The 23,861-nt window shown below is 34.7% G+C and overlaps 1 protein-coding gene across 1 annotated transcript; it reads left to right on the top strand.

Annotated features, from left to right (window-relative positions):
• The first annotated feature begins 235 nt into the window (after positions 1-235).
• Positions 236-23,433, top strand: LOC137401956 (sodium/potassium-transporting ATPase subunit beta-1-like). The gene is made up of 8 exons (XM_068088426.1): positions 236-346; positions 12,565-12,705; positions 12,998-13,108; positions 13,292-13,455; positions 20,732-20,834; positions 21,756-21,847; positions 21,933-22,022; positions 23,063-23,433. The coding sequence occupies exons 1-8, from the start codon at positions 277-279 to the stop codon at positions 23,171-23,173; spliced, it is 882 nt and encodes a 293-aa protein (XP_067944527.1). The 5' UTR covers positions 236-276; the 3' UTR covers positions 23,174-23,433.
• Positions 23,434-23,861: the final 428 nt, after the last annotated feature.

Genomic DNA, 23,861 nt, shown 5'->3' with positions numbered 1-23,861 from the left:
ATGCAAAGCTGACAGTGCCAAGTTGCGTGTAGGATATAACGGCTTTAGAGGCGAAACTACGATTTGGAGTAGTTGTCTTCCCAAACTGTTTTAACCAATGTCACGAATTGTTGTAGATTAATATATTGCAATTATTTATTATGTAAAATGCAAATATTTAAATAAAAATTAATAAAATATTAAATTTAATTACTTTTTTAAAATAATATACTGGTTCGTCATTCAGCAGGCGTAAGGTGATCGGTCCTTGTTTAAACATCGTTTTCAGAGCCAGGTATGAACGCAGCTAATGATCCCTCCTTTGGTCGCAGAGAACCACCAGCTAGGCGGTCGCCAGAAGGGTGGGGTGAGGAAATGTAGTGATAATTCTGCGTACATTAGCTCTCGTCTGAGAATACAGTACCTTAAGCATCTATCGTTAGTTTGAGCCAATATAATATTTGCTATATTACTCATCACCTAAATAGGCCAGCAATCTCACTACTGTATTTTGTATTTTGTATTTTAGATTTCGTGTTATGTATTTTCTGGCTACATTATTCGAAAAAACAATTTTTCCAAAACCCGCCAATCAACGGACTGTCTGAACTGTCATAAATGTGATCGCTACAGGAAAATACATCTCAAAGCAGAGCATGAGAGCACAACTCCAAAATATGCATGAACCATTTAAAGCATAACTAACAATACATAGGGATAACGACATATATACGATATTTCTCTTCTGAGATTATAGCATCGCTCTGTTATCCATTTTCACTCCCACAATGAGATAGGAAGTGTAAAATTTTTTTAGAATGGCCCACGTGTTTTTTGATGGATTTATTCCACATGACCACCTGATGGACAGGGAGCGGGCCAGGAGCCACAACTGGTGACCATGCTAGTCTGGTGGCATTTGATGAATCGGGAGTAGGAGAGGGGCAACAACCCGTGACTGCTCTACCCTGGTGTTAGAGATTTGGGAATATATTTCTTGGGATCTATTTCTTTTCAGAACACACCCATCTGACTGAATGTTATAGCTACTGTTGTCAGGTAACTCGGCATGAATGACACCTTCCCCTTCATGTCTTAAATGTGTACCCTATTGCCTCTCTGCAGTATTGGCAACTCTCTCACCCTAAATCATGATTTTTGATCGCCCTTCATTCGCTGTTTCTATAACTCGTTGCTAATGTAGTAAGTAGGGTTACTGATTTCCATATTTATAGCTGGCACATTTGTGCTAAACTCACAGCTCATCATCAACTGCAAAGGCAAAAACCCTGTTGTCAGGGATACAGTTTGATATGCGAGCAAACTTCAATATGGGTCGGAAGATTTTTCGAGTATATTCTTCATGGTTTGTACTATTTTCTACGCAGGTCCATTTGCGCGAGGGTGCATACATGTAGTTAATGAGGTGACAGTTCTAAATTGGTAGCTCTTAGTAAACTCTAAACTTACAAACTCTTCTGAAGAGTACTAGCTTTAGTTGTCAGAAATAAAAAGCTCTGGTATTCCATGCCTAGCAAAGATGCTTTTGAGATGTAATACTGTCTACTTGGATGTGCATATTTTTAGTAAGGTAATATCCAAGTATCGTGAGTAAAAATCTACAAACAGTAGATCATTTTTGCCCTGATGATGAAATTAGTCCGATGCCATGACTTGCCATGGTTTAGCTTGGGTTTCCATTGATCCCAATAGTCGCTTTACCTCTGGCAGTTCGATCTTGCAGGTTTTAGGAACACCTTGTTGATACTGTCAGATGACTCTAGCTTCCTTGCAGTCCCACATTCCGTACGCACCTTTCTTCATAAGATCCCTCAGCGACTTGCTGATGGTTGCAAGGTTGGGACTAAAACTGGTGAATAGATTCACTAATCCAAAAAAATCTGAGCATCTTTTTGCTCTAATGGGGTGTGGAAGTTTAATATACTTCTAATCCGCTCATCACTGGCATGAATACCATAGGTGTCTAATATGTCTCACTCTGGTGCATCCACCAGGAATGACACCCTGGTGCATCCAAAGTTGCATTTTTTTCATTTAATATCACTCCAGAGTCTTTGGTTTTCTGTAGTACTAGCTTTAGTCTGCTATCATGTTCCTCAGTATCTATCACGAAAACGAATACATTTTTCAAGTGCATCACAACCTCTTCAACCCCTTTGAAAATATGCCACATCTCCCTGTAAGCCCAAAGGAAAGCTTTTTGTAAATAAACCTCCCATAGGGTGTTAAGAATGTGGTCAGCTCTTGACATTCCTTTGACAGGTGTATCTGCCAAAATCTGCTATTCACCTCTAGTTTGGTTGGAAAAAATTTCCCAGATATATGTGACTAGCTGCATTACCCGTGTTCGGGAACAGATTTACGTAAAGCAAGTTTTATTGGTAGTTGTCTTTTATACTGTAAAACAACTCCAAATATAAAGTCTACCGAAATTGTCCTGATCAAAGAATGCATGCACATATACATGTCAATGTTGGGGAGAACAATGGAAATCTGCAATGTGTCTTACAGCTAGATGCGTGTAAAATCTAGTAAATATTCTAGATTCATGTGTCTAGATTCATGCATCCGTTCATACCCATCTATATTTGCAGTTGACGATCGCGCACTTTTGCCGCTGAGCCCCGCCTCAGCTGACCAGTCTTCACACGCCTCGCAGTTGACAATTGCGTTCTTGCACTCACCTCGCAATCAATCGCTTCGCACTCACAATCAATCGCCTTGCAATCAATCGGCCCGCCTCGCAATCAATCGCCTTGCACTCTCCTCGCAATCAATCGCCTTGCACTCGCCTTGCAATCACCTCGCCTCGCAATCAATCGCCTTGCAATCAATCACCTCGCACTTGCAATCAATCACCTTGCACTCGCTTTGCAATTAATCACCTTGCACTCGCAACCAATCGTCTCGCAATCAATCGCCTAGCACTCAATCGCCTCGCATTCACCAACTCATTCATCCGGAAAGCCGCGCCTGTAGACTCTTGCTGCACTCGGGGCGAAAAAGGTAACCCGCGCATCCCCGAGTGACGCCACGGTCCCAAGCCTGGCTGTGCTACCCGGCGTTGCCCGGGTAGTAAAAAAAGTCTTTGCACAGAAAATTGATTTGTATTTAACATAATTTTTTATAACAACATTTGCCATTCTAACTTTCAAACTACATATCATGAAAGAAGAGTTTTGTGTAGTTGAAATAAATTAAGAGAGAAAATAAAACAACTGTAAAGGTTTTCAAACTTTTTCACACAACTACAACTTTCAAACTTCATATCATGAGGAAAAGGTTTTGTGCAGGACAACTGATTTAAAAATAAATAAAACAACTAAAGGTTTTCAAACCAATGTAAATTTAAAATTTCATAACTTTCAGCGACCTATATCTTTTGATAACGTATAGTGGAACCTCAGTTCTCGAACATAATCAGTTCTAGAATTTCGAGATCTGAAACAATTTTTCCCATTAAAATAAAATAATGTAATTTTTAATCCGCTTCAAGGCGAGAAAACAACTTCGGTAAAGTATTTTTTCAACATTTTACACCATAAGCTGTACTTGTACCCGGGTAATAAAGTCTTTGCACAGAAAATCTATTTGTATTTTTAACATATATAACAACATTTGCCATTCTAACATTCAAACTACATAGGTAACATGAGAAAACATGATAGGTAACTAACCTATCATGAGAAAAGTGTTTTGTGTAGTTGAAATAATTTGAGAAAATAAAAACAACCGTAAAGTTTTATCAAACTTTGTCAAACAGCTGTAACTTTCAAACTCCATATCATGAGGAAAAGGTTTTCTGCAAGTCTAATAAATTAAAAAAATGAAACAATTGTAAAAGGGATTAGATGTAAATTTAAAATAATTAGCAAGTTTAATAGCTAAATTAAGTTGATTTTGCAACAATTACAATAAAAGATAATACGGTAATGATACGATTAATACAAACTGAGAAAACAAAATAAAAATCATGAATATGTTGAATTAATAGTAGCAGTTTTTGCATAAAAGTGTGTGGGTATAAAAAGGTTACTGTCCCATCAGAAACTATCAATCAATTCTTTGAATACGACGATACTAAAAAATGTGACAGAATATCATAGTACTTTGTAGTTGAAATTTTATTAAAACAATGTCTGCCAAAAATGGTTGAATAAAAGAATAATATTAATAATGAATTGGAAACTAATCAAGTAATAATAACAGTGATAGGAAAATGAATAATGTTTAAACTTCAAACACGATACTCAATTTATGTTTAAAATAATGCAAGTTGAAATAATAACAACGATGAAACAAACTTTAAAAAACTTATATTATAAACTTCAAAAGTCATAAGAAGTTTATAAGTGTAATAAGAGAATTTAAATATCTACTATATGTAAATGTATCTAAATATAAGATATTGGAGAATAACTGATACTTGCAATCTTACACGATAAATCTTACAGCAATCTTACAAATGTTTGTTGTAAAATGTGAAAATAATTACGAAAAACTAACTGGTTAGATTTAACAGGAAAGGTGTGTAAGCTAATACATCTAGCTGTACAACCCAGCGTTGCCCGGGTAATAAAAAAACACTGAACAAAAAATTGATTTGTATGTAACATATAACAACATTTGCCATTTTACCTAAAACAACTGTGAAGGGTTTCAAATTTACTTTGTCAAACTACTTTTAAACTTCATATCATGACAAAAAAAGGTTTCGTGCAGGTCAAATAATCTTTAAAAATAAAACGACTATAAAGGGTTTAGATGTAACAGTGAAATAATTAGCAAGTAATAGCTAAATCGAGTCTGTTTTGCTACGATTACAATATGAGATGATTCGGTAATGATACAATTAATACGAACTGAGAAAACAAAATAACATTCGTGAATATGTTGAATTAATAATAACAATTCTTGCATAAAAGTGTGTGTATAAAAAAGTTACTGAATACTCTGAATACGACGATACTGCTACAACGATATGTTATGTAAAAGTAAATTATTGTAGTGTCTTTGTCTGATCGAAGGTGAGAGAATATAGATGTTACTCCTACTCGAGATAATACAATTGTCCGCGTGAAAAGTAGTGACGTTAACAGCGATTTAGCAATTGAACCTTAAGAAAAGCCAGAAATAGAGGTTCACAAAAACGGCATCGTGTTTCATAGAATTAATAAAATTTAGTCGCCAAATTCTAATATCGAGAGTCTATTGTCGATATCGTTTTGCCGAAAACAAAGTAGCCCTAATACATCGAGGACAAAAAAGCATCGCGTGTCATGTAGCTAAAAGAAAGCCGTAGAGTTGTAATTATTACGTCATTTTGGGGTGAAAACGGCAAACGATGAATAGGTTATGAGGCGCAATAACCGGAGATTCTCGTTAATGCGCCCTAGATACTTAGTAGCGGCTAATAGTCCGAAAGGTACGGTACTCTATAAAGTGGACAGACAGATACACAGATAGATAGACAGACAACGATTGCCGTCTATATAGTAGATAGGCTATCATCAACATTGGCCATTGGAAAGATTTCTCTTTTTACATCTATATTCAGTTGAGTCACATCTGAGCGTATTCTGACTGTCCCAGGAAATTTTGGTATAAAAACTATCGGAGGGGACTAGTCAGTTGGCTTAATGACTCTGTCACCTCTATATCTACCATTCGATCAAGTTTGGCCTTGTTTTTTAGAAGAAATACAGGAACAAACAAAAACACAGTAATTGCATATGGCTTCTTTAGAAGGAATACAGGAACAAACAAAGGCACAGTAATTGCATATGGCTTAGCATTATCTACTAATTAGATACTATATGAAGTAGAGATGCCCCGATTCTAATTTTACCAGCCGATTCAGATACCGAATCGATATACCGATTCTTATTGAAAAATAATTCGATTCAGATCTTTTGTGTTGCATAGATAATTGTTAATTTTATTATGCAAATATAAATATAATGCAAAGAAAATATAAATGTTGATGTATTTATTTCTTTGTATTTATGGAAAAATATATACCTGTATATATATTTACATACTGCCATACTGTGCATCTAGTAACAAAACAGTCCATGTTTCGTGAAATCTATTATTAATAATGGTAATTACTGTTAATGGTACAGCTTTCTCTGCGATAATGAAGTCTCTCTTCTACTGCCGAACGAACTGCTGCGCCTGTACAAGTTTAGAGCAAATAAATGTTTCTTTTAATTACCATTAGTGATTCAATTCTCTCAGTGAGACGTCTTTATCTTTTATCACTATCAATGTAGCCAGTCGTACTGAAGAAGGACTCGCTTGCCACAGATGATGGAGGACAGGCTAAATACCGATAAGCCACTGAGGTTATTTTATGCGATACAAACGATACATCATATCGTCAGCATCAAGAGAGAGATAGATTACTTTATGCATCAACTGCTCAAATTACTTTCGTAATGCTAGTAAATAGAAACATTACACCGCATTCTTGTTTCTCATCATTGTTCTCTTGTTTGTGATTGGCTGGTATAAATCATATCGCTGTGATTGGGAAATACCACACTTTGTGATTACGTTCTGACTAAAGCCAAAAGATTCCTCAGCTGTGTGGACTTTTATTACGCTATAGACATGAAATAGATTGTGGACAGCCTGGAAATCATTAGGTAAAAGTAAGGAACTTGCAGCTGATGGTTTTTATTAGTGTAGCAGGCTAAAATACGGTTTTCAGCTAAAGAGTTGATCTATAAAAAGTATCTGAAGTTTCTGATTTTTTAAGAAAAGATCGCCCGATACCAATTCAGATACTTAACACCCATATCGACATCGATTGTGATATTGAAATCAGGGCAACTCTAATATGAAGCATCATGCAATTGTTCTAGTCCTTTAAAACAGAGTTTTACTCTTCGACATTTGTTTCATTTACAGTATACACTAGTAAACCAAGAGCTTCACAAGCTCTCTTACTCGTGAGTTTATCAAACCAATTCTCTATTACATAGATACATTCACAAATAATCTTCATAAGGGAAAACTGCTTCTGTTACTCATATTATGAGGCCACCATGAACTCTCAAGCGTTTTCACTTTAAGACATCACTACATTTGAAGGCAGATCATTAGGTATACACACAGTGACAGCTGCACCACTATCAAACATGTATCTAATGGTGACTGATGTCTGAACTCTATCATTCTTGGTAGCTACCTAAGCAGTTCAAGGCTGTGTACTTGTCAGCTTAGCTTTAATAGATCCTGGGAACAGATCACACACCTCATCCTCTTGAGCTGTTCTATCGGCATTAGCACCTCTGGATCTGCACTTTTTAGCAAAATGTTCAAGGTTACTGCATAAGTCATTGGCTTTGCTGTTCGCAGGAAACTTGGATCTTGGGTGGTTTGTAGCCACATGTGGAACACTTCTCAACGTTTGATTACTGGGAGCTTCAATATTGCTGCATCTTTTCTTCGTCTAATCTTTAGTACACTTGATAGCATTTGCATGCATGCATATCAACTGCTGCTACCATGTTGCATCTGTTTTTATATTTCGTGTTTTGTATTTTCTGACTATTTGCAAAAAAACACGTTTTTCCAAAACCCTCAATGTACAAACTGTCCCAACTGTAATAAATGTCCTTGCTAAAATCATTTTCTAAATATTTTCTGACACTAAAGATTCTTAAATCTAGTTTCTTTTCTCCTCTGAGCGTAATATAGGGTAAAGGATCGGTCCTACAATACGGTACAGTTGCGCCCACAATGGTACAATAGCCCACAAGGTTATTAGGCAAATACATGACGAAGTTGGGCTACTCAAAAATGGTTTTACTTAATGGTTTTACTACTTATGCCTTTATAACATGTCTTTTCTGTCTAAAAAGATTCGGCTAACTATGCTGTTTGTGGTTCCCAGACATTCGTTAACAAAATCTCACTTAGTACTTATACTAGTTTCAAGGTCAAGTTGTAAAACACCCTGTGGTTTACACATCTTGCAAAGTGTTCCACCAATCCAGCTTTTGTGCATGGTTAGGTCATGCCTCCAAGGATACCCACAGTCACTTGCTTAAACACACGCAGAAAATGGAAATGTCTAAATTCTCCCATAAAAAGTGTAGCTCCTTAGGCAATAAAAGTGCCTTACTGTACTATCCTAGAACTATGGGATCACCTTTGCAACCACTGTACAAAATCTTTGAACACATGCTGGCTTTTACAGTCACAATGTAGTGGCTTTTTGCAGCTACTTGCTGCGTTGCAGCAAGTAACGCAGCTAGTGTACTTGCTGTTGCCCCACTCATACCATTCGTCTTTCTCCAGCTCCTCTTAGAGGTTTTAAATGTTTCTCTTTAAAGTTCTGTAATGGGCCTACATATACTACATATACAGGAACTACATATACTTTAACTCGCATCATCTTTGATCATTTACAATAATCTCATCCTTTCATTGAGTTTGCTATTCATGTTTGGCTGCTATTGATAGCTGCTTCGTTTATAGAAGCAATTATTAGTTTCATTATTCATTTGGTATCGTTGTCACTGACAGAGTTGCTGAACAAGTAGTTTCTAAACAATAACATGAAAGAGGAAATCAGATCAACGAGTTGAAAGTTTTCTTCAGCAATTATTTTACTTACTGAAATTGACTAGGTTTTGCTACCATGGAAAGATGGCCAAATATGTTAACACCTTGAAGATGTGTTAACATACATGTATCTAATCATCGATATGTTAACACCTTGAAGCGGACCCAAGATCATTCGGTGGTGTTTTCTCATTTGATCCTACACCCTTGTTAACTTGGTTTCACAGTTTCGCTTTGTTATTATGGAGTGAAATTCACAAAATTGTAAGAAATGTTACCTATATAAAAACTCACCGCGTCTCCACTAAATGCAAGAAAGAAGTTCTTCAACGCGCCTTGTTATATGTATACTTGGGACGTCCATAAACCAAGAAAGCTATATAATCCTATATGCCTGTTTAAGAGGCTTGGCCTCCCAAGGCCGATCTGGCATTCTTAGCCTAGGTTCCTATAATGAGTTGGGGGGCATGAGTGACGTCTGCATATACAACAAGAAGCAATGGATCTATGTGAATATAGCCTCACTACATAGGCAACAAAGTGTGCAAAAAAATTGCACGTTTTGTGAAATAGAATGACAATTGTTAATGATAGAGGGATGATTCTAGCAGCAAATCTGAGTTGTTTCCAAAAACTGCTATCACAAAACAGCAAAAGGTCTGGCTAATAATAATTAGTTTCAGCTTCTCATTTCCTAATCGGTGTACTGAGCACTCTAGCAGTCTTGTAAAATAGTTTTTTAAACTCCATAAGATACAAAACTTAACACCTGACAACGAATGTCTAAGAGTCATTTTCAAGGCACTAGCAGTTATTCAAGATGCAAGCTAAAAAGTTCGTTTGTTTATTAAGAGGCTACATGAATGCCTAGTATTGCCCGGGCAAAAAAAGTTATTGGACATATACATTTAGGTAGAGTCTTATTTAACATATGCAACATTTTCCATTCTAACTTTTAAACTTCAGTCATGAGAAAAGTGTTTTTTGGGAGTTCAAATAAATTAGGAGAAAAAATACAACTGAAGGTTTTCAAACTTTTCCAAAAAGCTGTAACTTTCCAAGTTTCATATCATGAAATAAGTATTTTGTTGAAATAAATTAGGAAGAGAAATAAAGCTCTAAAGGTGTTTAAACGTAAATGTGAAATCATTAGTATAGTAATGGATGAATATAGTCTGTTTTGTTACCATGGTTATGTCGCAAATCACGAAGTTGAGTTATCCGATTTTGAAGCTGCACCAACTGAATTTATAATATTGGTAACAATTTTAGTAACACGTGCATCCGGACCAATCAAAGAGTGATATTTCTGAAGTTGAAGTCAGTAAAATAATCAATAGAAGTCTCCAACCAGCGGAAAAAATCCTTTAAAATCGTTGCTACGCTAAACAGGAAGTACTGAAAAATGGCGTCCGATAAAAGTTATCGATTCATTTTTGCCGATTTAAAGATAACTCTGACATTTTGGACACTTTTAATGAGTACTTGGTGTTCCAACTGATGTTGAAAGCAGTGAAAGTAAAGGGAATGACGATTATATTTTCCTAATGATTTTTATAAGATTTAATTATGAGAATAATTAGATTTTACAAAATCGGAGTATATAGTCTCCGATGGTGTGCAATATGTTTTTGTTATCATTTTCCTAAAGATTTTGTTGGTGATACTACGACTGTGCCCACAATCGCGATACTGCCAAGCCGTTTATAATGCCTGCAAAATTAAGAATAAGTAACATTTTTTGATAGATATATAGGTATTTCTATGACAGCCAGCTAAAATCTGTTTAGATTTTTAAATTCAGCAGTTTTTTGTATATAAATACAGAAAAGTTCATCAAAATCATCATCATTTAAAATTGGTAAAAAATAATGTTAACCTTAATAACTGAAGTTGCCGACTATAACTTAAGTGTATTTCGTGGTTATGATCTGCAAGAAAATGTAACATTACAATGTACTATGTGCAGCACCTACTGTGGGGAATTCTTACCTTCGAGACAGACGTGTAGCATGAACGCTTAAACTTAAATTAATTTAGCTCACTAAAAACATACTTGAAAAAAGTTTCAGTACGTGTTTTAGTAAGATATTAACTAAAATTTTATCACTTATCTGTTTGCAAACCCGTGTTCACCTTAACGAAGTACGCTGAGATACAATCGTCAAATTTTAATTTCAAGAGAAACTACTGTTGATATCTTATGGCAGGAAAACAATATCATTCTAGTATGGCAAAGACATTAAAGCACTGTGCTTCAGAGTGAAAGTACGGCCACGCGTAACGATTTCATCGTTGGTTGTGACCAAAATCATGAAACGACCGAAAAACAGAATTATTTGGCCGAAATTCACAGAATTGTCAGAGCTGTTCTTGCGCACTAAAATCGTCGACGAAACGCTTTTAGTTGGCTAAACAAATTATTAGCGAGCACGATTCTAGCAGCTTTTGCAATTTATATAGTCTGAAGGCACATAACGCGACACATAAGAAAATTCTGATGCAATTTGCCATAGTGAATACGATGCAACTGACGCGATTGCGCTAAAGATGGCAAGTCTTTCTACAACGGAACCTTTGCTGTTAAAAAAGATGTTATTATTTTGAAAAAAACCTATTTGTAGCCATGCTGTCCAAACGATAAAAAACCAACATTCGCGCAATCAATTCAGTTGCATCGTATTTGCTATGGCAAATTGCGTTAGTATTTTTCCTGCATATCGTGTTATGTATTTTTGTCTAGGTAAATTGCGAAAGCTGCTAAAATTGTGCTCACAAATAATTTGTTTAGCCAATTAAAAGCATTTTGTCAATGATTTCGGTTTGCATGCACAGCTCCAACCATTCTGTGAATTTTGGCTGAATAATCCTGTGTTTTTCGTTCATTTCTTGATTTCGGTCGGAACCAACAATAAAATCGTTACGTGTGACCGTACCTTAAGCAAAAATATATCTTGTAACAAGAACATCGTAACGATTAAGCGCAATGTATTAATAAATACGTCACTTAGCGTGTGCAATCGAGAAAAGGGTATACGGTATATGATACAAGCGATAGAATTCTAAGGACTGTGTAGCTCTGATGTTAATCTCACGAGCTAAAGTTAATCTCACACAATCTCTTTGAGTTCAAAACCAGCGCAAGCCGAGCTTGTATTTCCAAGATTTTAATAGCTATAACTCGACACATCGAGTCGCAGACGACACACAAAATTTGAGATTTATGGATGTGTATAACAAGAAATGTTTTGACAAAGTCGCTGCGATTGCAAGATGCTAAACAGATTTAAGTTAATTATGATATTATTTGTGTTAAATTACAGCCATTTAATTAAATGGCTGCAATTTATTACCTTCATCTTGTATTAATTTGTTTTTTGTAAATTGCAAGAATTCATACATTTTTGTATAACACATTGGGTTCACGATAATCATTGATCATATATGTTGTATCACAATAATCAATATTCTCTACAATCGTGTTTATATAACAAATGGGTAATTCTATGTACATTTGTACATGTAATAATATCAAAAGTTATTATACAGAGAGTTTAACTCCAACACAAAAACAAACTTGATATAGTTTTAGCTACACCGAGATAATAATAGGTTAGCAAATTACGTACTTGAAGCTGCCATAGTTTCTTTCAGTATTACATGAAGTAACTACATATCTGTGTTCTGTGCAATCTCTTGGGTGATTAACTTGAATACTAAATTGACCAACTACAAACACACCAATCTCTTAAAATGAAGATTTCATAATTGATAAAAATTAATCTGTGCTGATCTTTATCATAACTGATAACAATTAATTTGACATCAGCTAATTTATAATTTTGCTATTAAAAAACTTGGATTTCAGCTATGATAAAGATGGCTTTAAGCATTTGTCTTATAGATCTTTTTAAAAATGGTTTCATTTTATACCTTCAGTCTTTCATATTTTCAATTATAAAGTATCTCTCTTTTCTTTTGTTTCAGCAAAGCTTTTAGGGTTCTACGTGGTTTTTTTTGGCAGCCTGGCTTTGTGGTTTTTCATTTGTATACAAGTCTTCTACACAACACTAGATGAGACAAGCCCAAAGTTTTATGGAGACAGCTCACTACCTCAGGCCAATCCAGGTTAACTTATGTTGCTTTATTGCTTCCAATTCAATTATTGATTATCAGTTTCATAATTATGGTTAATAATAGGAAATCATAGTTTTCCTATCAATCTTAATGCATGTTATCAGTTTTATTTCACCAATTTCTTTAATTGAATTTTGTTAAAAGTTGATGTGTAATCATATGTTACACACATGAAAAACTGGAGTTTTGAAAGGCCATATATATATAATGGGTGATAATTCAGTAAATAGATTTTGATAAGGTAGTTTGAATATCCATGTATTTATTTGTCCTTTTCTTTTAGGTATGGCTATCAGACCAATGCCCTTTTTTGATTCAACTCTTATCAAATTCACGATGGGACAGAGAGCGAGTTATCAGATGTATATTGATCATCTACATGCATTTTTCAAATGTTAGTTGCTTTCGTTAGTTCAACATAACACTTGTCATTTATGATTCGGGTTTCTGAAAGTTTATGTGTTGGTAACAAAAACTGGTTTAAGACCTATATGCATTTTACATCATAGTATATGACGCATATGTTGCATAGAGAAATAACCCATTATACATGCATATAATTTCGTACATATTTTAGTCTATGACTTCTTGCCTGAAAACTCAAACTGTGAATTGGAGATAGTTTCAACGATGGCTGGCTGTAATGTAAATATCACAGAGCATCTTGAAGACCTTGGTGCTTTAAAAAACGACTTCGGTTACAGAGATGGTGCTCCAGTTGTGGCTCTCAAGATAAATAAGGTAGGAGTGTCTAGATCTGCCAGTTTCTTGTAGTAAATTACAGAGTAAAGCTCAACAGGAAATACTACTTTGAAAATATGCTAAAAATTACTTGCAGTTCACCGTTGTGGTTTTGTATTTTTATTTTCCATCTAGGACCATTTTGTATACGATGTCATATTTTTCTACGACTTTTTAGCACCATAATGGAATCTTAACACAAGAACTTCACAAACCTCAAGCAAAATTAATCTTTTCATGTTCTGAGTTATGCTGTTACTAGAATCAGATTCGGCTCATTTGCTCAGTTTTGTGGACCGACTTTTTATGTTCGCTTCCAAGGTTCACGTAAGAATTTATAGCAAAAATTGAAGATTTTGCTGTTTTCATACTTCTAATGCATCAGAAGATGAGTTATTGTGCTCACAACATGTATGTTACTGTTTTTATTAATAAAGTAAATGAGTAAAACCATTGGGGAAGTGGGCGATTTTTTGTAATCATTCACTAGGACAGGCCCTCGTCGAGATTAAATTTGATTAGAAGATTATATAAGATGGAGTGTGGGAGAGGAAAGCTCAAACTTGGCAGTCACAGTCATAATTTTGGTTATAAAAAGTTCCTCAGTGGCACTGCACTCAGCCGGACTCCAATTGCTGATCCTCCGAGGAAGTAACCTTGGCTCGTAATAACTTAAATAGGTGGCATCTGCATGTGGGTGTCTTACACATACTCGTGACCGCTAAATTTAATGCGCAAATTTAATGCTCTAATCATAGACAATCGTGCAGCGCAACATAGCTAAGACGATAACTACATGTACCGCAAAACCTCTATTCGAACGCCACCTTTATTTGAGCGCCACCTCTATTCGACCGTCACTAGAGGAGAAGAGTTTAAAAATTGAGCGCTACCCTTTAATGTAAAGCTACTTGTATTTGACCACTACTTTGACATTCTTTGATCTTTACGTACCCATAATAATAAATTATCAGGAAAAAAGGTTCCACAAAATTGTTCTAATAATGACTTGGTTACATCAATAACAATTAATTATTTCGTTATTACTGGTCATATTGAAGTCTGTTTATTAACTCCAAATTTTTTACAGTTTTTTCGTTAACACTCAAATAAATCGACACTCATAACTTCACGTTTATTGCACATAAAAAGCCAGTTTTTGCTGCAAATTGTGGCAAACATATCCATGAGCGCAATGAGTTTTTATGCAACATCGTTAAATATGGTTATAAAATAAAAATATATGCCTTGAATTTTAGATTTAAAAAATTGAAACTCCATTCTACAAATTGCAATGCGAGCTATACGATTTTTGTAGGTTAATTACAGGCAATAAATATCAACTGGTAGGGATATTCTTAGCTTCCTAATGCATATTTATTTAGAGATCAATGACAAGTAACAGGTAGTTTAGCAGATTTATTACATCCAAAAGGGTTAATGTCGTTTCGCCTAAAGTAATACAAAATATAGGCAACATTCGCTACGCTCGTAAAACGGATAAATTTATCTTCCTAAAATTTTGACGAGCATGTGTAAAATATAACGCCACCCTCTATTTACATGTCACCTCTAATAATGTGTCACTATAATTGGGGAAAGATTAAAAAATAGAGCGCCATGGCATTCAAATAGAGGTTTTACGGTATACACGTGCTTACATATTGAAGAAAGGATGAAGACATCAATAGACCTTAATTTATTTGGTTTTATCGATTATTTGGCAGTCTGGGACACTGTGGAAGAATCAAGTAATACTAGCTGTGCTACCCAGTGTTGTCCGGGTAATAAAAAAGTCTTTGGTCGGAAAATTGATTTGTATTTAACATATAACCACATTTGCCATTTTAACTTTTAAACTACAAATCATGAGAAAAGTGTTTTGTGTAGTTGAAATAAATTAAGAGAGAAAATAAAAACAACTGTAAAGGTTTTCAAACTTTGTCAAACAACTGTAACTTTTAAACTTCATATCATGAGAAAAAGGTTTTGTGCAGGACAACTAAATTAAAAATAAATCAAACAACTCTAAAGGTTTTCAAACAACTGTAAGTTTAAAATTTCTTAACTTGAAATAAATGTTTCGTTGAAATAGATTATAAGAAAAAATGAAAATGTAACGGTGTTTAAATGTAAAATCATTAGCAAGTAATGGCTAAATGTAGTCTCTTTCACTACGATTACAATCAAAAAATTATTTGGTGTACAATTATGATTTCAGTTCGTTTCAGTGTTGGCATGCGAAAATATCGCAGGCTATAGACATGCATAGAGTGGTATAGAAACCCATAGTCATTATCTAATGCAATCACTTCCTTGTAAAAATCATCATCATTAAGAATAGTACCAAAATACTATGTTAACCGTAGGTATGCTAACCTTATAAGTACCTACAATGACTTTAATGCATTTTGTGGTTATTATCTGAAAGATAATATAACATTACAATGTACTACGTGGAGAAATATTACCTTTGAGACAGACGTGTAACATAAATGCTGAATCTAACTTAAATGAACTTAGTTTACTAAACGCATACTTGAAGAAAGTTTTGGTATGTATTTTAGTAAACTTCAAATTTTTAACACATTTTTTGTCATTTATCCGTTTGCGAATCGGTTTTTATTATACCAGATATACCGGATACAGATAACTCGCCATGGCGAGTTATCTGTATCCGGTATATGTGCGCACAAATTGTGCATAAATCGTACAAATCGCCAAATTTTAAGTTCGAGATAGACTATTGTTGATATCGTGGGGTGGAACAAATTGGCCCAAACGAATAAAAGACGAAGAAGCATCCTGTTGCATATACTTGGTTCCTAAAATATTTCTTAACAGAGGCATCGTAACGCATGGGTGCAATGCTAAAATAGCTATCATGTGTATAGGATATATATGGATTATGATAGCATCAATAATGCGTAATATGCTTTTTGTAGCTTAGTGGAGAACGCTCGGATGGAAAACTTGCGGATGCATTCGTCATTAGTTCTAATCCATCTAAACGTGGAATTTTATTTCCAATATTTCAATAGCTATAGCCGAACATTTATTTTTATGTGCAATTGAGGAGGAGTTTCATTGCAAACCAAGTTTAGATAACTGCTGTAAAATAATGCAATAATGCTGTAAAATAATGCAATAATGCTGTAAAATAGTATGCTATAAATCTTAAAAGTTATAAGCTATGTAATAATCTATCAAATGCTATAAATATATGTTCAATAGGAAGCGACATAAACAAATTAGGTTTATATTACATGCAGAAACAAAAATTAACTCTTTTGAAACAAAATATTTGCATCGTTTGCTCGACTAGTTGTGCTTTTGCTTTCTTATTGTTGCTTTCATTTCAATCCATTACATCTTTTTTTTGGGGTCAATACTTTCCACAGTGTCTTCTGACCTCAACTTTTCTTTTGCACTGCTGAACTAATTGATACTAGCGTCCAAACATCTTTTTTAGCAGAGCAAAGCTTTTACATGTTGCTTTATGTCCAAGTAATGAGAAACTTTTTTTAGTCGCATGCGCACTAAGCTCGAGTTTTAGCCTAAATTAGTAGTGCAGATCCTATCGTAATTGTTGAAACTTTTTTCACCTACCTCAAAGTATCAACACCGGTTTTTGGCCAAGAAAACTACTTCTGAAGAAACTACAATTTGCCTGGTACACTTATTAATAATTTCTATGGTGTTGTGTTCAAAGTTTTAACAAAAAAAATGTAAAGCTTTGTACAGTAATACTTCAACTTACGAGTTCTCCAACGTACGAGAAACTTGAGATACGAGCCAGCTTTTAAGCAAGTTTTAGCACTAACATACGAGCCATGTTTGAGATACGAGCACGTGAGTCAGTTGCCAAATATGCTGGAGGTGTTTTATGACAACAGCATCAATCTGTATTTTTCAACTGCTCAGGTTATACAGGTTTTTGTGCACGCTTTTCTGTGCATAATTATGTGAATTAAGAGTACTGCGCCTAGTTTGCCAGTAAAATGAAAAATAATGCAAGGAAAAAGCAAATGATAACAATTGATATTAAACGGAAAATTATTGAAAAATATGCAAAATGTGTATGTGTATGTGATTAAGCTAGCTCAGCAGTGTGACAGAAATACATCCACCATTATCAAGCAGAATGATTGTATTCAGGGCATTTAGCTCGCAAAAGGACTAACCATAGTTTCTAAACGGCGCAGCGATTTTCACGACCGCTGATGGAGAGACTGCTCAGGCATCGGATGAAAGATAAACAATTGGCCGGTGACAGCATAACTGAAATGACGCTATTTGAAAAGGCATGCTCAGACTTGCCCAAAATGATGTCAAGCGTGATTTATCTGTCAATATATCTCTTATTCACATCGGCTATTTGCGATAAAAGTCTAGTCCTACACGGCTCTATTGGCATATATTTTATTTTGTATTTGCTCATGTTGGTTAGAATAAAATTTTAAACCTCGCTACAAATACATTATTATAAATGTTTCAAAGGCCTCAAATAACGAAAATTGAAAATTTGTCTTACTCACTTTCTCCAAATGATGTGTAAACATTTGAGTACCGACTACCAATTCTACCGGTCTACGGAATTCTGTCAAGCAAACTATGTAGAATAAGGTCTTTGTATCAGCACAGTTCCGCCGTTACCCACACTAACGATATACAGCCTCCCAAAAGCCCCGCCCACATTATGTCCGTTGCCTATCCTTGGGGCGGGGCTGTATATCATTGCCAACACTGAAAACTAATTTCTTACTACCTTTGAAAAGAATATACATAGGGATAGAGTTTTAAGGATGAGAAGTCTGCTGCAAACTGGATTTGAACTCACATTCTCCAGTTCTGCGGACATCCATATACCGTATCCAATTCACTACAATATTTTGCAAATCATGTTTTGCATTATCTTCAACAATATAATTTTATTATATAATTTTTACAAGCAAAAAGATTTTCATCTCGGCATAAAGCTTTTATTAAAAACATTCATCAAGTCGTGGCCACTCACATAGTTTTAGCTGATACAATAAGACAAATTCATCTACTGCAACAAACTCAAACAAAACATCATGGTTTATGCAGCGCACATTCAAGTCTCTCTTTCCCCTTTATGGCAGTTTCCACACTGACAAAGCTGCTTCGGCTGGTGGGAAGACAAACATCCTGTAATCAGTAAAACAAATGCAATAAATATATGTCATTCATAGATATGGCATTCTAAAGCGTATCTACTGAAAGCTTTCAAATTGGGAGTTTGATAGATTGCGAGTGTAATTTTAAAAATGAATAAATGTTTAACAAAGGCACAATACGCCAAGCCAATGATTCGAAGCTTAGGTTCTGGAAGTTAAAGATTTGCATTGATCAATCGATTTTCTTCTCTTTCTACAAGTGAAAAGTGAACATCTAAAGTCAAGTCATGAATCTAATTTACTAGATAAAACTGCCACAAAAAATTTGAAGCAATTGTAGCTAGGTGAACCGATAAAAAAACATAAAACGATGATTAGTGATAGCAAAAAGTTATAATTTTATTAATTAGTACATGTATTAATGAGTACTAAAATATTACCTTTAGTATATTCATCAATCTAAGCCATTGTATTGCTAGATGCTATGGATTAAAAAGAAGCCATCAAGAACTCACTGTACATAGGTATCTCGCACACGCAGGAAATTACATTTTAGCCTCAAACAGGGAAATATAATCTGAATGTAAACTCGACAGTATATCTATAGGAGACTCAAAGTAAAAGATAAATTTACCTTCATTCTCCGATCTTCCTCCGTAGCACTTTAACCACCTGATGCCCAGAAAACTCGGAGTCACCTTCGCAGTAACTTTACCGCAATTTTTACAATTATGCTGTTCGCCAATAAAACGTGTCGATCGAGTAATTAATTAAAGTAACAATGTTAATTACTTTAGTAAATATCGATGTCCATGCGATTTAATAATAGAGTAAAATCCCTAAATTTGAGATCACAGACAACGCGTTTTACGAGTGATAACATTTATTACGGTCTATATAAAGATTTCGCGCCGATGATTGGCTAAGGAAGCGACCTCATATTTATCGCTCGTGGTTTCTTTTCAGATATATTGCTTGTGACGTCACGAAAGAAGCATCCGCTGGAACGTGAGCTTTTTAAAAGAGGGCCTCATTCAAACGCATATATCTCTGGACAGGGTTGGTCTACAAAGACAAAAATGGCATCAAATTGTAGCTGATGTTGTAGCCTTTTATGGATCTTAATTTCATTAAATCGATTTTTTTGACGCAACCACATCTTTAAACCTTTGTGACGACACCTGTGTTCGTCCTAATCGCAACACTTTGAAAGGGCGACAAAGGCGAACGTCCTTAGATAGGTTCATCTTAAAACGGCCGGCTAGTCGTGAAAGCAAAACAAAGGAAAAATTAGCTAACTAGCGAGAAACTTCAAAAGATGAACGCCGAAGAAATTTTAATTACGTTAAATTAGAAATGAAAGTTTGCTTTTAGATTTGATTCTAAGTTTGTCTTTTAAGATTTTGATAAAATCCAAATTTATCAAAGTCAACTGTTGTAATGAAGGATAACTTATATCTCCCTCTCTCGCAAATGCTAGCCTTAGCTGCTATTGTATGTATTTAATTTTACATTTTAATTTATCACATTTCCTTGAATTATTTTTTATTTGTTGCTTTTTGAAAGCATGTGGTAAGTTAGAACAATAACCAACATGTTCATTCTGTTACAATATCTTGTTTTGAGTGTTTTATTTGCATTTTTTGGAGTATGGAAACCAATCAATATATATTTAATTGTTCTATAATATATAAATAAATTGCACCAACATGCGAGTAAATTGACATACGAGCTCAGTCTCGGAACGCGTTAGGCTCGTAAGTCGAAGTATGACTGTATATAGAAAACAGACTTTGATATGTACAGAAATGGAGGAATTAATTGTTATCGATATAACCGAGTGGCGATTACTTTGACTTTGTGGGCACTTTTCTACTGATGACTTTCTATTATGGGTTCGTAAAGATCAAAGAATGTCAAAGTGCTGGCCAAATAGAAATGGCGTTCAATTAAAGGGTGTCGCTGTATTTTTCAACTCTTTCTATAGTGGTGGTCAAAAAGAGGTGGCATTCAACTAAATATGGTGCTCAAATACAGCTTTTACAGTAATTGCTTTTTAGTTGAGTTCCTTTTTCCAGGTTATCCTTTCCATTTTTGTTTGCCTTTTTATTGTATAAGCCTTTTTTCTATTCCAGCTTTATGATTTCAAACCTGAAGCGTTCGAATCATTAGATGAAATTCAAGGCATTTTGCAGCCCGATGAAATACTAGATGAGGACAAACTGGCCTATGGTCCAGGTAAGTGGTATAAATTTGTATTAACAAATTTTAATTAGGTTAAATCAATGAGTTTTTTTCATTGAGTTGCTTTCGACTTGAGGTACCTACTTCAAGACCAGCTTATAATAGTTTTGAAGTTGCCATGCTATGGTGTGTGTCCTACTCATTTCCGATATTACAAGTTTTTAGAATTCGATGAGAGGCTACAAAATATCTGCTTTCACTCAACGGGATTGAACCAGCTTTGATCTCAGCATACCTACACTGTAGCTATCTCATATAAGACCGCCCTTAAAAATTGAAATTATTCCATGATAATGTTGTTCTGAGTGTTATAAATTATAGTAATATGATGTTTTGTTAATAGTTCTACATCAGCATCAATATTTTACTGCATCCACAAGTTATTTATTTTATTTGTTTCATTAGATTAAGGCAGGCAAGAAATGACATACATATCATTTTCAGATTGCTGCAACGCTTTGTTGTTCAGCATAAAGCATGAAAATAGCTATAGTTATAGGAACATCATATACATGCATTTGCTAACTGATACAAATTATCATGGTGATGTGCTTTATGCTCAAAGATGAGTAAGTCATTGTCAACTTAATCGCCGCATATGGAGAACTGCTGTTGTTTAATATGTAGAAACAATAGTTTGGTAATGTCCAGCTCATTGCTGTTCCTGTTCCTATACAAGTGCAGATCACAGTCTGGCCCCAGTCTTCACCAGGTAACAATCCTCAAGCAAAAAAACAACCTTATTTTCCATCTGTTCTATAATGACAGCAAACCTTTTCATGTACAGTGGGTTAGACAGCAATCAGTAATTTTTACAAACATTCGTTTAAACAGCCAAACAATGTCACATAATCCATACTATCTCGAGTCAAAACTGTCCTAGCTTTAACATTCATATTGCATTTGTCCCTTTAGGCAGAATTGGTGTCAGTTGTGATGGGCAAAATGCTGTGGATAGACAGCATATTCGTGATCTAAAATTCTCTCCTGCTAATGGACTTACCACGGTTTGTAATTGCTTTACTGTCTGGTTGTGCCTCTTAATACTTTTTTTCATGCCAATGACATAAACATGAAGCACTTTTATTACAGAATTTATTTCCATATTTGAATCAGAAGGGATATCGTTCTCCAGTCATTCTTGTCAAGTTTGCAGACATCACCATGAGAGTTACTATTCAGGTATGAATAGATAGATAATATCGGATAGTTTTATCGGATAATTGAGATCAGATTTTTAGTTTAGTTCATTGGAAATGTATTTTCTCTGCTCAATATCGGACCTCTAATGGTATCAGAATGATAGGAAAATTTGGACATGACTTTAAGAGAATTTGAAAAACCTTGCACAGTTCATTTTTAGCTTCATAATAACATGTTTTTCAGCTACTAATAATGCTACAACTTTCAAATTCATTTTGTTTGTTTTCACCTGTTCAATTTGAATAGTACTATTTGTATTTTAGAAATCAGAAAGCACTTTTGCATTTGCCTATTGCCATTGGGAAAACATAGTAGAAACAAAAACAACCAAACAGCTTTCATAAGTGACACTCACATACTTCATTCGCAAAGCTTGCTCCAACCATTTAGAGGTTAAGCTTCCACTTGGAAGCACCCATTTGGCCCTATTGAAGTATAAAAGAACTTCAACTTGGTTTATTTCCAACTGAGTGCTGTCGAAATCTCATGCTCATCGTCGTACTATTGAGTATTACATGCAAGTTTCTCTCAATTATTCATCAAAATTACTAGCTGTCATTGTCTGTCATAGCATAGCAAAATGGCTGTGAAAGACACATTTTATTTAATGCTGCATCGCATGATTATCATAGATAAACAACCTATATCCTCATATAATTATTTTACTGCGTAACCATTCTATGCAATTAACGTTGTATGTGTAAATGCCTAATATTGGATGGAGTATTTCATGTCCAATTCCGCATTACCAAATTACTTTTGCATGTGTAAGTTAGTTTCTTATAAAGGTAATGCAGAGTTTGTGCGTCCTAACTAAGGCATTCTCAGCATAGCTTGGAATGTGTTTCATTGGACTGTTTAGTTTTTTGTAAGGTAAATTATTTTGTTGGTCACAAGTTTAGTCATAAGCAAGTAACTTGTTTTCATTTGGATGAATGTCACTCATACATGTAATTACACTGCGTCACCCAGATCTAGGTTGTGTTACTAATAGTGTTTTTATTCGTTGCTGTTCATAGGTTGTTTGCAAATTATGGGCCTGGAACATAGACAACTCAGATGGCAAGAAAATGAGGGCATCAGTACATTTTGAGCTCTATGTCAATGCAACCAATGCAGTAAATGGTTAGAGTTGTTGGTATGGTATCAACTACCTCCTGCTGTTAGGAATAATAGACCTCTTGTATTAATAATACAAAATATCTGTTGGGTATTCAGCTGCACACAATAGATATCAGAAACATTGCATGAAAGTTTATGTTTTAAATGACTATGGTGCCATTATTCTTTTTTTCATTCTTTTTTTTAGCTTTAGTTTTAAAGTCGAAAGTAACATTTGGTTTGTTTTACAGAGTTCTAATCATAAATATAGTTAATAAAGAATGTTCTCCATTTGTTGAAGTATAGTTGAATATTGTAATAATCTTAAACTATAAAAAATGTCACAAAATTAATGTGAATATGTCTTTCAAAGTAATGCTACGTTAGTTATATCAGGTTTTATAGCTATTATGAGAAGCCTCCGAGAGTTCCTTGTACAATTACATAGTCAGCTTATTATTGACTTCGATAAATTCATGGGACAATGTGGCAGTCATGATATCATCGGTTTCTACATGAATGCTAATAGTTTCCGGACTAAGCTTTTTACTTGATTTGTCTTTTCTTCGTTCGTTGCTTATGTTGGGAAAGTGATTTCTATAGCCTTGAAAATGTTATACAACTTGCTGCATAGATCTTATTGCATGTGGTGTTTCGCAGCAATATCAGATAGCTAGGGGGCACAAGTTATTATTTGCCTTTTAAATATTATTGCAG

Source organism: Watersipora subatra, chromosome 8, assembly GCF_963576615.1.
Source record: "Watersipora subatra chromosome 8, tzWatSuba1.1, whole genome shotgun sequence".
Taxonomy (NCBI): Eukaryota; Metazoa; Bryozoa; class Gymnolaemata; order Cheilostomatida; family Watersiporidae; genus Watersipora; species Watersipora subatra.
The sequence above is the reverse complement of the archived record's forward strand: the minus strand, read 5'-3'. Positions and strand labels throughout refer to the sequence as shown.

Excerpts from the sequence above, each read along its gene's own strand:
- LOC137401956 (XM_068088426.1), top strand. The coding sequence starts at position 277 with ATGAACGCAGCTAATGATCCCTCCTTTGGTCGCAGAGAACCACCAGCT. Across the intron at positions 20,835-21,755 it reads CAAACTGGCCTATGGTCCAG|GCAGAATTGGTGTCAGTTGT; the intron begins GTAAGTGGTATA and ends TTGTCCCTTTAG. Across the intron at positions 22,023-23,062 it reads CCATGAGAGTTACTATTCAG|GTTGTTTGCAAATTATGGGC; the intron begins GTATGAATAGAT and ends TGCTGTTCATAG.